We start from the raw sequence: 15,697 nt of genomic DNA, 5'->3' as shown, positions 1-15,697 counted from the left end.
GTCTGAGGGACACCAACCCGGCCCCCGGCTCAAAAAGGTTGCCTACCACTGATCTAGACAAGCCAGAGGTGGTCCTGCCCAGTCAAAAAATAGATTTGGAAATAGGGATTCAGTCTGTGATAGATAGGATTACACTTTCCCTGAAAATGCTCATTCCCATTGTGGGGCTCCTAGATTCAACTCTGAGCCTTCACCAGTGACTAGGAGGGCTTTTCCACAGTTAAAGGTAGTGCACCAACTATGCGCATTCCTGGAGATACCAGATCTGGTCACAGTGGTGCGTGCTTCGGATACATTCTGTTCAGATTACTGTAACGTGCTGTATATGGGGCTGCTTTTGAAGATTTCTCAGAAACTTCATTTGGCCCAAAAAAAGCTGCAGCCAGGTTGTTAACTGGAGCTGGCTACAGGGAGCACACAACTCCTTTGTTGCAACAGCTCCACTGGCTTCTAGTCTATTCCCATGTATAATTCAAAATGCTAGTTTTAACCTATAAAACCTATATGGCTTGGGTTCAGGTTATTTGAAAGACCATATCTCCCTTTATGAGCCCATTATAGTACTAAGATCATCAGGAGAGGCCTTTCTCTCTCTTCCACCATTCTCTCAGGCATATTTGGTAGGAACAAGGGAGAGAGCCTTCTCAATGGCTCACTCTCACCCAAGGTGACGAAGAGCTCCCATTCCACACATGCCATAGTTCTGATTCTGTTTCTCTCCCTCCTTCCCACCCACTCGTCCCGCCTTTTGTTAAAAGCAAAAACAGAATGCAATGATGTGTTTAATGTGGCAACTATTTTGCTTTTCTTTGTTAAAAAACAAACACTGGGATGCAGCATGCACCATACCTTGGTTTGACCATTACAGTAGTTTGATGTTTGGGGGATTGAGATCTTACTAAAATATTCTAGTACATACAGTAGTTCAGTTTTTCTTAAACTCCTTTCCAACATTTTAAACAGAAATGGTTCTTTAAATACCACATTGATACTGAAAACCTTTGATCTCATCATGTTGCAAAGGTCCAAGCAGTTTTAGGAAGGGCTATAATGCTGCAGTAACTGCAATGATAATATGCAGCTGCACCACATATAACTTGATTTTACTCTGAAGCAACAAGGCGAAATATTTTCCTGGGAATTAGCCATAGGAATGCCTTCATTTGGCTAGCTTTCAGAAGATTGGTCCATGAATGCGATGATAATATGTTTCATCAGCAATATCTAAAGCATTTTAGGACTTATTTTGCTGTAGTCAAAATACAAATAACATGGTTTACAATATCTGTTTCCAAAGGAAATCAGAAGGAATTTCCTGAGGAAGCCCCAAACAGATGGATAATAGCTGGTGCTGAATTCACACAAAAGGGATTTGATATTGTTCTTGGCATAAAATGCTGTCTTCTGGATGGGAATAAAACAGAAAACAGTCAAGGAAGTAGTTCTCTCATAAACCAAATAAGTAGCCAAGATGGAACTGTTTTGCTCTCTTCTAGCATTATAGGAACACTGTCTGTAAATCTCAAGGCTTCTCTTATCATGTCTCCCTGAAATACATTGTTGTTCTCTGCCACTAAAAGTATTGTATGGTATGAAAAAGACCTTCACTGGCCGATATGTACGTTTTGGATAATTGTGTGTTCTTTCTTCATCATTGCCTGGTTTCCTATATATGTTCATGAGTTCACACTGTTACAGAAAACTGATTTTCAGGTCTAAAATCTTATAATTGTTCCTTTTTTCACAGAATGTGAACCCATAGAAGCAATTGCCAAGTTCGACTATGTTGGAAGATCAGCGCGAGAACTCTCGTTTAAAAAAGGAGCCTCCTTGCTTTTATATCATCGAGCTTCTGATGACTGGTGGGAAGGAAGACATAATGGGATTGATGGCCTTGTACCTCACCAGTATATAGTGGTTCAAGATATGTAAGCAAGAACTAATTGGGGAAAAAATGCCAACCCATTGCCCTATCCTAAATCAGACCAGCCTAGTTAAGTTGTCCCCACTGCAGGCTTGGGGCCCCAAATAGAGTCCCCTTTGTGGGTGTGTTTGGGTTATTCTGGGAGTGATTGCATAGCAGTAAAATTGAGCAAGATCAGTATATAAAATACAAAATATAGTCAACAGCACTACACAAATTCTCAAAAGGTGGGACCATGTTGGTGCATTTTTACTTAGTTAATCAAGTAATGCACAAAATGTTAACAATAAGAAAAGCAACAATCTGTTATGAAAAGAGAGGCAGAGAACATACATACAAAGATGAGTGGGGTCAGAATGACTGATATTGATATCTAGAGAGATACACATACACACAAAAACAGCCTTTGAGAGAACTTGAAATGGATTCCTTTGTACGCTGATCATGAACCTGTCAAATCAGATATTTACAGAATAAGAAAAGACTAGATTATTCAGGAGAAAGCATGGGAATTACATTGAGCATTCACCATCTATCCCTTTGCATGTAATAAAATAAAGGAAACTGAATTAAGTGGCCTCTGTGTACATGAATTTGTAACAGCTGGGAGAAGGGCCCCATTCACCCCAGGCAGAAGTACACTTGCCTCATGCACAATCACTGGTGCCACAAGCAGGACTCGGTTCACTCCAGAAAAAAATCTGCACAACTCACATTCATAGATACAACCTGCCTCCTCATTCACAGAGACACAAATACACATACCCGCTATCCCAGAAGACATATACAGAAGTCACACAGATCTACCTACTGGCCTACATAATACACATAATGGCACCAAGCAAACCTTTCTGCACTCAGTTTGATTTCAACTAAATTTTCCTGCCTCTCTCTTGTCTCAACCTGGGAATGTTTGTTGCTCCTGATGCTTGTCCTTTAGAGTTCTGCAAGACAAGGCAAACACTGATTTTGATTTTTTTAAAATTATTTTTTAAAAAAATTCTGCCAAGACAGGCTATGTGGCTGTCATCGTATAAAAGAAGATTCTGAATATTCTGTAGCTTCTGGAGATCCAAGTATACCCATTCATAGAGAGCAGGCAAAGCAGTTCTCCTAGACACCTTCCTATCCCTTCTTATGTTCTCTGCATTAGACAATTAAACTGAAGGGGGGGGTCATTTTAAGTACATCCAACTAGGAAAGGAGAAACGTTCAAAGCGTGCCCACACACCAGGCATCTTCTGTAGTCTCTCCTAGCCAGCAGGATTTTGGAATATTCTGGAAATGACTAAGGAACTAAGCTACACTTTTTTTCCTTCCCCACTAGCCTTTTGACAGTAACGGGCCTGCTGCAGTTGCACCAATTGAAGCACTGATAATCTGGCCTTCTCTACAGGTCCTAGGTTCAGGGACAGTTCTGCCTCTAAGCAGAGTAAAACAACTATCTCATGTTGCATATGTTGAGAAGACAACAATGGTACCCTGGAACATTCCTCTGAAGCTCCCTGTCTTTTCACCTTTCTTGGAAAGCAGAGCTGTGTGTAGCAGGCAGCCTATTTGACATCCCTCAAAATAGCGTACTCTCCTAAGGTGCAACAGCAGCAAATGCTGTCCCATCACTGGTGCTGAAGTAAAAGCAAACTGTCAATCCAATTTGGTTCCCTTTGTGGCATGGTTGGGGGCACACTTTTGTGCTTTGCTTCAGGCATCCAGATATCATGCCATGTTGAGTTTTCAAAACTATGAGGCAGAGTCCCTGAAGTCGGTCACAAGAAACTAGGGTGTTTATAAATGTTGGGACCCTGGAAAGATTTTCTGCTGCATCATCATCTCCTGTGTGTGTGGTCTTTCTGTATCTAACATTCCAAGCAGGAATGCTGCTCATAGCATTTAAGAGATGTGTGGATGTACAGAGGAAAACAAAATCCATTATTACAATTAAAGTTTAATTTTTACATAAACAGAAGATAGCACATTTCCTCTTTGGTTTAAGCAAACCTATAGCTTTTTCTTTCAAGGGCCTGTTTTCTGGTTTCTGAAAATATCAAATTTTTGGATAAGGTAATACAAACTTGTGTTGGTTGTTTATGTAGCATAATCTCGTATTGTGTGTGTTTTACAATGCAAAATGTCCTCGATAAAGCTGACATTAGAAACTAAATTTTAAAGTGAAACTGGTGTGTTGGGATACTCTTTGGCTTATTATTATTATTTGTAAATACTTTTATCTTTTCTGTTTAGGGATGATACATTCTCTGATACACTGAGCCAAAAAGCAGATAGTGAAGCCAGCAGTGGTCCAATAACAGAAGATAAATCTTCATCTAAGGATATGAATTCACCAACAGATCGCCATTCTGATATACATTTAGGAAGGTAAATTCAGTTCAACACAGTATTAACTGGATACTTCTGTTGTATTGCTTGGAATATCTCTGTGGTCTCTGCAACAAGACTATAAGATGCATGGTGTAGAGTATGGAGTCAGGCCTCACACAGTTGGAATGTCAGCTTTTTGATTAGCTGGTGTGGTGGCATCATTTGTCACCTCATAAGGCTTCCTTGTTCCTTCTGAGCACTGCTGAAGTTTCACAGCAGCACTGTATTAGAGCAGGACAAATTACTGCTGTAAGCTACCTTGCTTGTAATGCAAAGTTCTGGAAGATGTGTTAGTCTTGAATGAATAATTAAACTTTACGGAGACATATTGATGAAGATACAGACTGCTAGAATCAGCTGCTTGTTCTGGATCAACACAGTTCCTTCCATTTTTGGATTCCTCTTGGAACCATGACTGTAGGAACTGTTACGATAAGCACCTATATTTTATCTTGCTGGTAAAATTGGTTAGTATCATTGCACGGGGTGCTAGTGGTTAAGACTTAAAGAGTAGTGACTTGTCAAAGACGGTCTAGAAATTCTATGGGTGATATGATGTTTGAACTTATAACTCACTTCGCACTTCACATTCATAACAGTGTGTCACATCATACCACACCACAATCTTTTTCACCATGTGCTGAATTTTTATTGATTGTTTTATTTTATCTCCCATGACTTCCCTTTGTCTCTTTTCAGGCAACGTAAGAGATCTGAACTCCCCTTTTCTGGCAGACGTCCTGGCAGGACCAGTGATGGACACTGTCCAGTTCATCCCCCACACAGCCTGGCTAATTCATCTCTGGAGTTAGGTTCCCCCAGTTTGGCGAGCCACAATCCTTCTCGAGCTGTACTGCAAAACCGCAGCCTCAATACAGACAGCCCGGAAAGGAGACGTAGGCCTGGCCATGGCAGCCTTACCAATATTAGTAGACATGAGTCACTAAAGAAAACAGATAGTCCTCCAATCAGAAGGTCAACATCATCTGGCCAGTATCCAGTTTTCAATGACCACAAACCACTTGATCCAGAGTCAATTGCTCAGGTGTGTTTTGTTTGTTAACTTATGAATTGTTTCTTGCTTTGCTCAGGGCATATTAGTGTGAGCTTTCCTGATGGGTATTACATTATGTCTGATAGACAAACTATTATAGATTTGTATTCTTTTTCATCTCCCCCCCCCCCCCAGTTTTTGTGGTAAGTCTCTCTTCAGTGTCTTGAAAACTGTATCTGTCTGTCCATGCTTGCAAAGTGCAGTTATTTTTACAGTTAGAATATCTGAGTTTAGATTATCCAGATAATGATAAGTATTTTTACTTCTCATATAGCATTGTATTATACATGCAGATTAGATATATTTCATGATATGGGTGAGGGAAATGGAAGGTAGTATTAAAGCTCTTACTCATTCCTGTGTTTTATCCAAAGTTGATTGTCATTATGAGTGCGTGGGTTTTTCTTTTTTGTATGCCTCCAGAGCAGTTGTTATTTTAAAAGTTGATTATATTATATTGAGGCTTTTGGAATGTTACATTTAAGAAGAACAGCCAGAATCCTATATGGCCTTTATGTATACTTAAGTATCATAGTTATAACACTACATGCTGAATCTTGGAGTGACCCTTGCTTCCCACTTATTGCAAGGCAGCCACTAGTAAAGGGAGTCTGTCCCCCGTCACACGAGAAGCAGCTGGCTGCCATTCCCACCTCTTCCTGTAAGCAATCCCCTGTGATATACAAAAACAGGGTCCCTGTTTCAATTCCCTTTCATGCTGGAAATTGCTCTTATGAACAGGGTGGGAATGGCAGCAAGCTCCTTCCCAAGCAACAGAGGAACAGGCCTCCAATCAGTTGCAGCAGTTTCTTCCAGGTAAGTGCAGTTTGGAAGACTTTCACAGTCCGTACATACCCCCTGAACTGAGAGCCACATAAGGACCATGAATACATAACACTCAGCAGTGCATGAATCCAGGTTACACATTCATAACTATGATATAAGATTCCAGCCAATGACTATAAAAACACACTGATGCCATCCATAAGTAAGCAACAGTAGGATAATGCTTCAGGTTTTAGAGCTCTGTCCTATCACTGCTCATGCGCAGCTGGCTTCAGATGTCATAATAGTCATACTTCTCAAACGTAATTTTCAAAGCTCTGGCAATTCATAGCACAATAAAAATTTCAATCAGTGCCCACATGTAATTCGTGTCTTGCACAGAATCAAAATGCTTGGCCTAAGGAAGCACATATGTTTTAGGGAAATTGCTGCCTCTTAGTATTCCATTAGCTACATTATGTTATCAAGGAAAAGTTGATTTTGCTAGCTGCACACTCATTGGTATTGCAAGTGCTATACCAATTAGCAAATGCTAACATAAATGTGTTAGTATCTACTGCATATTTCCTTGTTCTTCTTCATATAATTGTATTTTTTTAAAAGTAGCAGTGATGTTTATATCATTGTGCACATCTGTATGCATGGCTTAACTAGCACAACTTTACAGCACTTGCACAACATAGTTGTTGTTTTTATGTTTGTAGAGCAGCATGGCTGTCTCCATCCCACCCTACACTTAGAAATTTCAGGTGACATTACTTAATTTTCTTCTAAATTCCTTCCAGCTTGTGCCTTTTCATGTTACACAAAGCAAGCACTAGAGATCCAACCCACAAGTAATGTTAAAAATAAAAACAATGTGGATCTTAAATTACCTGAAAATGTCCTTCAACTTTGACTGAAGCAGGGATGGGAAAAATGCAGGCTGTATGCTTTCTTTATGGGCCCCAAGGTCTACCCCCAAATATTTTGCTTCCAAATGCCTTCTAAGATAGTGTTAACTAAAATATGTGGTCCATGATCAGTGCCAGTCCATAAGCCATTAGCTGAGCATCTACAGTGACTTCCCAGGAAAGTTAGAAACAGTTGCAACTAGTGGGCAAATGTGTGATATTTGTCTCTGGCCCATTACAGAAGACAGTGCACACCTGATAGCATGAGATGCACTGTTCCAGGAATTATGGGAGCTATATTGCCACATTTTTCCCCACAGGTCCCCCAATTGTCCCCCAATTCCAGGCCACTTCCTGTTGTAAAAAAGGGGGGCATCTCCTAGACCAAAACTTAACAAAAAAGCCCCTCTTTCCACTACAGGAGCAAAGAAATGCCTTATTTTTAGGGAGGAGGTTGTCTGAGGTCTTCTCCAAACAGTTGCCTAACCATGGATTAAAGTACTGTTGTTACGCTTCAAAGAAGCAGGAAACCCCTAGTTTCTACTTCACTGTTGACTACCGTATATATACTCGACTATAAGTCCAGAAATTTATGCCTCAAAACTGATCCTAAAATTTGGGGTAGACTTATATAAGGGTTAATACACCAGTAGTGCTTAGAGGTGTCCTAAAGCAAGCAAGCCTGAGGCTCCAATCTCCATTGAACACCAATTCCTTCCACCTCCAGTCCGTTTTGCAAGCCTTTGCTTCCTCTCGGGAAAACTCCCCATTTAAATCCACTTGCTTCTCTCTCTGCTCTGTTTTGCAAGCCTTTGATTCCTATGGAAAAACTTCTTCATTTAAATCCACTTACTTCTTTCTCTGGTCCATTTTGCAAGCCTTTGCTGCCTATGGAAAAATCTCTTCATTTAAATCCACTTGTTTCTCTCTCTGGTCACTTTTACAAGACCTTGTTTCCTATTAAAAAAAACCTCTCCATTTAAAACCACTTGCTTCTGTCTCCAGTCCATTTTGCAAAACCTTGTTTCCTATGGAAACAACTCTCCATTTAAATCCACTTGTTTCCTTTCTCAATCTGATGTTAAAACTTCTCCTCCAGCACCTGGGAAATAAATGGGAGAGGTCTGGAGAAGGGGAGGTGGAAGTGGTATTTCCCCCTTTCTATCCTTACTTATAGCCCCCTAAGTTTTACCCTAGACTTATTCATGGGTCATATCAAAATCCAGGATTTTGACCCTGAAGCCTTCCCTCTACATATACATTACTTGTACACGAGTATCTTCAGGTTGACTTGTACATGAGTATATACATTAATTATCCCTACACACTGTGTTTATTCTGATCTAAGCAAAACTGGTTTCAGCAGGACTTTGATAGATCTCTGCAGCTGCTTGTTCACAACATGCCGTATGACTGGGCGACATAATTTCCCAGTTTCCCAATATCCAGAGCCTCGTAAACACTTCAGTTGGATCTCTGTCAGTCTCCAAATATAGATTTTGGGGAGTTGGCATTGCCACACATAACTGTAATGATATCATTCCAGTGTCATAGCTATATTGATGATGCAGGATTGCGGCCAATTGTATTTAGTCCCTGTAGGATTTTTTTTTCACCTTCTCAGTTTGGAGATTTTTCTGGGGACACTTGTGTCTCATTCAACTTACATTGATACTTTATTTTTCTACTGACATCTGATGGTATGTATAATTCACAATATTTTATAATATACTTTTCCATATGAACCAAATGATCTATCCAACAGTGAAACTTTTTTCTATTCCTTTTAAGAAAAATCTATGTGCTTCTTCCTTTCTTTCTAACCAGTCCATTCTATTCCCCTTCTCATTTGATTGTCAATTTTTCCCTAGGTTTTTAAACTTTCCACACCATTGAATTCTTAAGGTGCTGGCTGTTGTTGTTGTTTGTTTGTTTGTTTGTTTATCCCATGGATGGAGAAAGTGCAGTCCATGGGCCACAGGTTCCCCACACTCAGCCCTTAAGTTATCTCAGTCCCCAGCAAGCTGTAAGAACTACCAAATTCAGCACCATGTGTTCTCCCTAACATGCTGCCCCCACCACCAAATTGGTGGCAAACCTCTACAGCTGAAGAGACATAAGAATGAGAAATTCTATCATAGAGTCAACCATTGGCACCTTCCTAATGACAAGTCACCACATCCCAAGAAGTATGAGGTGGAGATAACAACACCCAAGTCCTCTGTGTTTTCAGCAGTGGTCACCTGTGTGAGCTGGCTGCTTCCTGAATGCCTGGCTCTCTGCATCTTCAAAACTAGGCACAAGGGTCCTGTTGCACTTGCTTGTTGCAAAGCAGCCCTCTGCTAGGAGAAGGTTGGATGCTTCTTCGATCATTGCTCCACTCTCCAGTGCCCCAGAAATCCCTCAGTTGATGCGGCTGCCTGGCCTCTAAGGTATCTTTGGGGAGCACCAGTAGTTATTGCAGTGGTGCAATGACTTTAAAGATGAATTTCAAAATTAACAGTGTCACATGACATTGATTTATGACATTGTAAATTCTGAACAGGATGTCAACCAATTTCTTCACAGTGACTTGTTTAGGCTTCTCCTCCTGTCAAAGTCAAAGATTTAGCTTCAGATGGAGTTAATCATTAGATTCCAAAGGTTTTAATAAAAAGCCAACAGCACCAAAATTAAACCAGCATTGGCACCACTTGGGCTTCTATGGTGAAGACATTCCACAACCAGGGTGCAACCCTTCCCAACACAACGTATTGTCCTCAGTAATGGGACACAACAGAGGTTCTTTCCAGCTTTCCAGCCATCACACATGTATAAGGAGAGGCACTCCTTCATGTAATGCAGTCCCAAACTGTGTATCTCATTAATATCTTGAATTCAGATCAGAAACATATTGTATTTTAATTGCATTTTAATTGCAGTCTTGTATTTACTTCCCTATGAGTAAATCCCATTAACCTGGAAGCTTATTTTTCAGGAATTAATAGATTGCATTATAGGAAACACTGAAAACAATAGGACTACATTTAGTCACAACTGATTTCTGACATTGGTTTCGTTGGGATGTAGTCACAACTAACTAAATTGGAGCCAATGTTTTTCTGTTCTATAAACTGGTGGCAGCTACCTATAGATGATCTCTATGCCTATTACCTTTGCTTAATCGCCAAAATGTTTGTGCATGTGATTCTGTAGCACTCACAGTATTAACTCCCAGCTCTGTATTAGTCTACCGCAAATTTCTTTCTTCCTCTAAACAGGACATTGAAGAAACAATGACCACAGCTCTGAATGAACTTCGGGAACTAGAACGTCAGAGTTCTGCAAAACATGCTCCTGATGTAGTGCTGGATACTTTGGAACAAATGAAAAATTCTCCCTCCAGCACCACCTCAACAGAATCATTGAGTCCTCATCACAGTGTCATCTTAAGAAGCACTGAGCCTCAAATTCGGCGTAGCACTAGTTCTTCCAGTGATAACATGAGTACCTTCAAGCCCATGGTGGCACCCAGAATGGGAGTGCAGTTGAAGCCACCTGCACTTAGGCCAAAGCCCATTGTTCTTCCAAAAACAAATCCAAGCATAGGCCCTTGCTCTCCTTCCCAAGGTTCAACAGACAAGTCTTGTACCATGTAAAGACCAGGCAACTCGTGTGACAAGCATGGAATGAACTACCAGAAGAATGGAACACTAATAGCTGTCTGGTTTCCATCACACCTTTAGTTTGTGTTTATAACTAGAGAAGTTTTGTTTTTAAAAAGTTTTTAATTTTAATGTCTCAAGCTACCTACATTAAATGTGGGCATTTAATATGGGTTCAATTTTTAAACTGGACAACTCAGTGTGATATTTTAGAACAGGAACACACACAGTTACTTGAAACTTCCACACAGCACCTTTTCTAATAAAAGCACTACAGGTCACTGCCAGGCTCTCATGTAATTCAATAATTCACACTGACTGTGCTTTTTAGTAGATCTCATACGGAGCTATTACGAATGGTCATTTGAAATGAATTTTAATACATTTTTTTTATTTCTAATATGAATCTGACTTTTATAAGGGCTGAGAGTTTGCAACTTGAGAATTATTAAGCAGTGTATACCAAGTGAACAAAGAAAGCAGGGTAGGATCACACTGACAACTCCTTCAAAACACTTGGTATATGCATTGGCATTCCTAGTACACCCAATTGGCAGAAAATGGGGAATGGGTTTTATTTCTCACTCTGATGTAGATGTTGGCTATCAAATTAAAGTGAAACCTTGTCAGAACTACTGTAAAATAGTTTGTAATGGCTGCACTCAGGCTTTCTGCATTGCAATAAAGCTAGATTTTTAGCCACTGATTCCTTCAGATAACTATTTGCAAACAATTCACTATGAAAAATGTTTACATTCCTATGAGCCAATAGTTTGGGTGTCTCTGCAAATAGAAAGTCTTAGTTAGCTAATGATTTTTACTAAGCATTCCTGAAAGTTTGAAAGAAAATTGGTTAAGTTATAGAACTTAAGAATTTGAAGCTGCTATATCCTTATGGTTATGAAACACAATGTGCAGATGAAATGTGTGCTGTTTTTCATTTATTAAAATATATTATCTATTTTAAACTGGAATAGCGCCTTCTATTGTGGCAACAGGTTGTTCATAGGATAAAGATATCAATTTCTATTCTAAAATAGAATAGAAATAAAACATGTCAGGATCATATATTTTTTTTCAAATTATGTTAGTACTCCCCCCCATGTGTGTATATGTGTCTGTGAAAGCTATGAATATGCATACTGTTGCATCGTTAGGAATTTATTATTATTATTATTATTAATTTTGTTCTTGTTACAAGCGAACTAATTATACAAGTGTCCTGCACACACACTAAGCCATATCACTTCTGTGAATGTTTTTGGCAAGGTCACCTCTCAACTCTCCACGGGAGATTTCCTTACATTTTATTAATCAAGCAGCCACTTAAGTACAATCATAACTTTTATCTTTGGAGTACAACACTTTGAAAGGAAACTTTGGGTGGGGAGAGGAGGGATTTCACTACTATCCCATCAGTACAGTACAAATTGGGTGGGGAGTTAATTCTCACAGCACTTGTCACATTTGGAGCTTGCCATTCTTCCATCTAAGTGCTTTTGTTTGGCTTTTTCACACTATCTAGAATCAAATGAGGGAAGACTAACAATTTTGTGATGAGAATTGTTAGCATATGACAGTTTAAGGGCATTGTAGCCTATTATAATTTCTTGACTTATTCCCACTGAAGCTTACTGGTAATATTTAGGTGAATGGAGATGAAACACAGGCATGAAAAGAACATTTTTAGTTGTCTTCACTAACAAACCTGTACACATATATCTGTTATTTGTGACCTAAAAGGAAGGGAAATGTGGTAGGGGGACTTTATAAAAGCTTCCAGTCCTAACCTTGAAGCAGTTTTCCCCCCTTAGATAATCAACTTAGTGGCTGTATACAAGCCTGAAAGATAAATTAGATTTGCTAGGTGGTTTTCATTAATTTGGCAGCCCACTGAGATAACAGTCCACTTAAGAACTTCCAAATATAATATACAGAATTATTTTATTTGCAACAGGAGACTGGTACAGGAAGAAACGTTGCAATCACCAGAAGGTGCCACTATGTAGAGAGGAACTCTTTCCTATGTCCCTTGAATGCACCTTGGAAGCTTAACTAAGGCCTTATATTCTGTAATGGGCTTTTAGCTAATACTGTTGATGGTGAAGGATTGCGGTGACATGAGCAAGGCTAGGAATTATTTTCTTAAACTAGCCTGCATTGGGAACCCATGGGACAAACTGGTATGCCATCTTTCTTTTAAGTGCTTTCTAGCCTAGTGATTTTTTAAAAAATTAATACATTATGTGGCATAACTCAAGTGGGTTCCTGTATCTTGAAAATTACATAGGGAAATTCTGTGTCCAAATAATTGTACTGCCCTCCATACTGCTTATATTAGAAATTGTTTAGTGAAAAAAAAATAGTAGAAACAGTACATTTCGTGAATGCTTCCAGTTAAGAGCATTCACATGTGACAAGAGTTAAATGTGTGTAGTTTGATGGTTTATTATAGCTACTTCAAGTATAGTGAATGGATAGACTGATAAAATAACAGGCTTAGTGAAGGGCAAATGCCTGTATACCTAATGAAATCAGTATTGTCCTTGACTGTCAGTTTGATAGATTGCAGTGCTGGTAGCTTCCTGCTTGTTGACTGTTACCTAATTGTGTCAATGTACATCTGTAAGTATGTACATGTGAAAGTGCCTTTACATTTTTAGAGAAGCTTTAGCCTTGCTCTTGTACTGTTGCATTTCCATGTCATTCTCTGCTGCTCTTGTACTGCTGCATTCTCACTGCATTCCTTCCGTTCTCAAATAACAGAAGAGTTACAGTTGCACAGTCCTCAAAGATGACAAAAGAAGTACTGTTAAGCTGTTGTGACAATGCACTTTTATGTATAGTACTGTACATTTGAGCATGTACCATTACAGGTTTCAATATACATTCAAATTTGTTTCTCATAGTGAAACTTTATAATAAATAAGAATAGTTCTCTCCTGCTGTATGTTTTGTTTGAAAGGTGTCTAATTATCGGTGGATTTTTGCATGCATACCCCTGCAAATTTCTTTTCTCTGCTTTAAATAACACCCACAAAACACTGCTTTTTGCTCCTGTTTTCTTATGTGAAGGCAGGTTCCAGGATAACTTTACAGAATCAATTTCCTTTGGAGGGAGCCAATACTGGGCTCTTAGGGTATTCTGTGATAGCTGGTTATTTATTTACTAGCATGCATGTTGAGCTGGTAAGCAAGCGGTCACACTGATGTAGTTTAGCATCTGGTCCAAACATCCATGAAGTGCAAAGACAGCTTGTGTTAATCAGCATAACAAACATGGATCAGGTTTCCCCTTTTTTTGCCCAAAAGGAAACTGAACAAGCTATCCCTTTAAATTTAATGCAAGTGAAGACAAATCCAGAAAGCTAAAGCAGATGTTGTTTGCCTGCTTTCATCCACAGGCTTAAAAGCAGAATCATATTGATCACCATTGTGGAATATATCAAATCTTACAAGGAGGATGTTAATGGGTTAATCCAATTATTCACCTATCATGAAAATGCTAATGAGGCAGATGCTACACATATATGTCGATGCAAATATGATGTAAGCCCTATACTTACCATACATGTGGTACCCACAACAAATGACAAATCATCATTATCTTGCTGCTTTCAAGCTTTTGAACACATTTTAAGTATAATGGACTTGTGTGAAACATTTACCATTTAAGAAGTATTTGAGTTATCCTTCAGTAGTGAACACACTGGCAAGGCTACTGGGAATCTGGAACACCATGATCTCTCCACCCTGATATACTCAGTGGATGCCCATGGGTCTGGAAGTGGAAAATTGTGTTCAAACAAATGAGGAAAGTACAGCCCCCCAGAAGTTTCCATATCTCAGCAATGGCTATGCTAACTTGATCTGATGGATGTTGGTCCAACTTAATAATCCTAATGGTTAAACCATCAGTAGGTTCCTAAAGGATCATATGTAGGGTAAGCTGTACTGAAAACAATACTGAATGTAGAGTGGATATACATAGTTGTTCTGCACTCACATATAGCTAGTTCACATTTGAAGTTGTGCTGCCAGATTTTTCCACACAACCATACCAGGTGCAGCAACAATCATATGGCAGGTATAAAATATGAGCCAGAGGTATACTGGCATATAGGGTAATAGTTCCTCCAACCATTGTTGCTGAACTTCTGAATTCTTCAGTAGGAGGAATTGAATCCTACCAATGGATTCATCTAAGCCTTCTTCATGTGTGCTACTGATAAAATCCACCATGAGGGAAAGCCTTATTTTTTTCATGCAGGAGATAACAATGTGTGGTGCATGGGACAGTGTTTGGGAGCAAGGTACATGGGACAAAAAGCACTGTGCCCACCAAACACAATGTTAACCTCCCATCTGTACAGCTCTCCACACTTTCCCAGCTGAGATACTGCTGGCAAATTTCTAATTACAGTAATCAGCTTCTGCAATGCATTATGCAAATCCACATTATACACAAACTCAAGATGTTAAACAAAGTAGTCACCACATTACCACCTGCACAAACACACACACACACACACTTGCCTGGCTTTTTCAGAACGAATTTCAAATGGCAAGGAAGACCTTTATAGAGATATTTTGTAGCAGCAGCAAAGTCAAAAGGAAAAGGTCATCTTTCAACAGGCCCTTAACAGCTAGTTATGTTCAATTCAAAGGCTGCTGATATTGAATTGGCCTCCTACACAGATCTTGTTAGGTTTCATTGCTCATGGCAAAGCTATACATTCAGCCAATCAAGGCAGTATAAATTTGTGTGTGGGGATCTTCAAGAAACAAGCAGCAAATGGGTGAAATGTGCTTAACCCACCCACTGCCTCACTGGTTTCATCTTCCAATTCCTCTCAGATCTTTTCCCCAGCTGGACTCCCAAGACTTTATAATGGGCCCATTTGTAGAGGAAAGAGCCTGTGAGAAGTACAAGACTTGGAAATATTCTTTTCAGTGACAGACTTTATCACACCAGGCTCTTCTCCCACTAAAATAGCATTGTTTGTAAAAATGCTAT

The 15,697-nt window shown here is 39.4% G+C and overlaps 1 protein-coding gene across 1 annotated transcript in view; it reads left to right on the top strand.

Moving 5' to 3' along the window:
- SRGAP1 (SLIT-ROBO Rho GTPase activating protein 1) overlaps positions 1 to 13,620 on the top strand; it is a 142,016-nt gene extending 128,396 nt beyond the window's left edge. The window contains exons 19-22 of the mRNA XM_042468468.1: positions 1,748 to 1,928; positions 4,166 to 4,300; positions 5,003 to 5,348; positions 10,297 to 13,620. Coding sequence (XP_042324402.1) covers positions 1,748 to 1,928; positions 4,166 to 4,300; positions 5,003 to 5,348; positions 10,297 to 10,674 — 1,040 coding nt within the window. The 3' untranslated portion in view covers positions 10,675 to 13,620. The remainder of the gene's footprint in view (positions 1 to 1,747; positions 1,929 to 4,165; positions 4,301 to 5,002; positions 5,349 to 10,296) is intronic.
- The last annotated feature ends 2,077 nt before the right edge of the window (positions 13,621 to 15,697 follow it).

Source organism: Sceloporus undulatus, chromosome 5 (genome assembly GCF_019175285.1).
Source record: "Sceloporus undulatus isolate JIND9_A2432 ecotype Alabama chromosome 5, SceUnd_v1.1, whole genome shotgun sequence".
Classification (NCBI taxonomy): domain Eukaryota; kingdom Metazoa; phylum Chordata; class Lepidosauria; order Squamata; family Phrynosomatidae; genus Sceloporus; species Sceloporus undulatus.
This window is presented reverse-complemented; position numbering and strand designations above follow the sequence as displayed.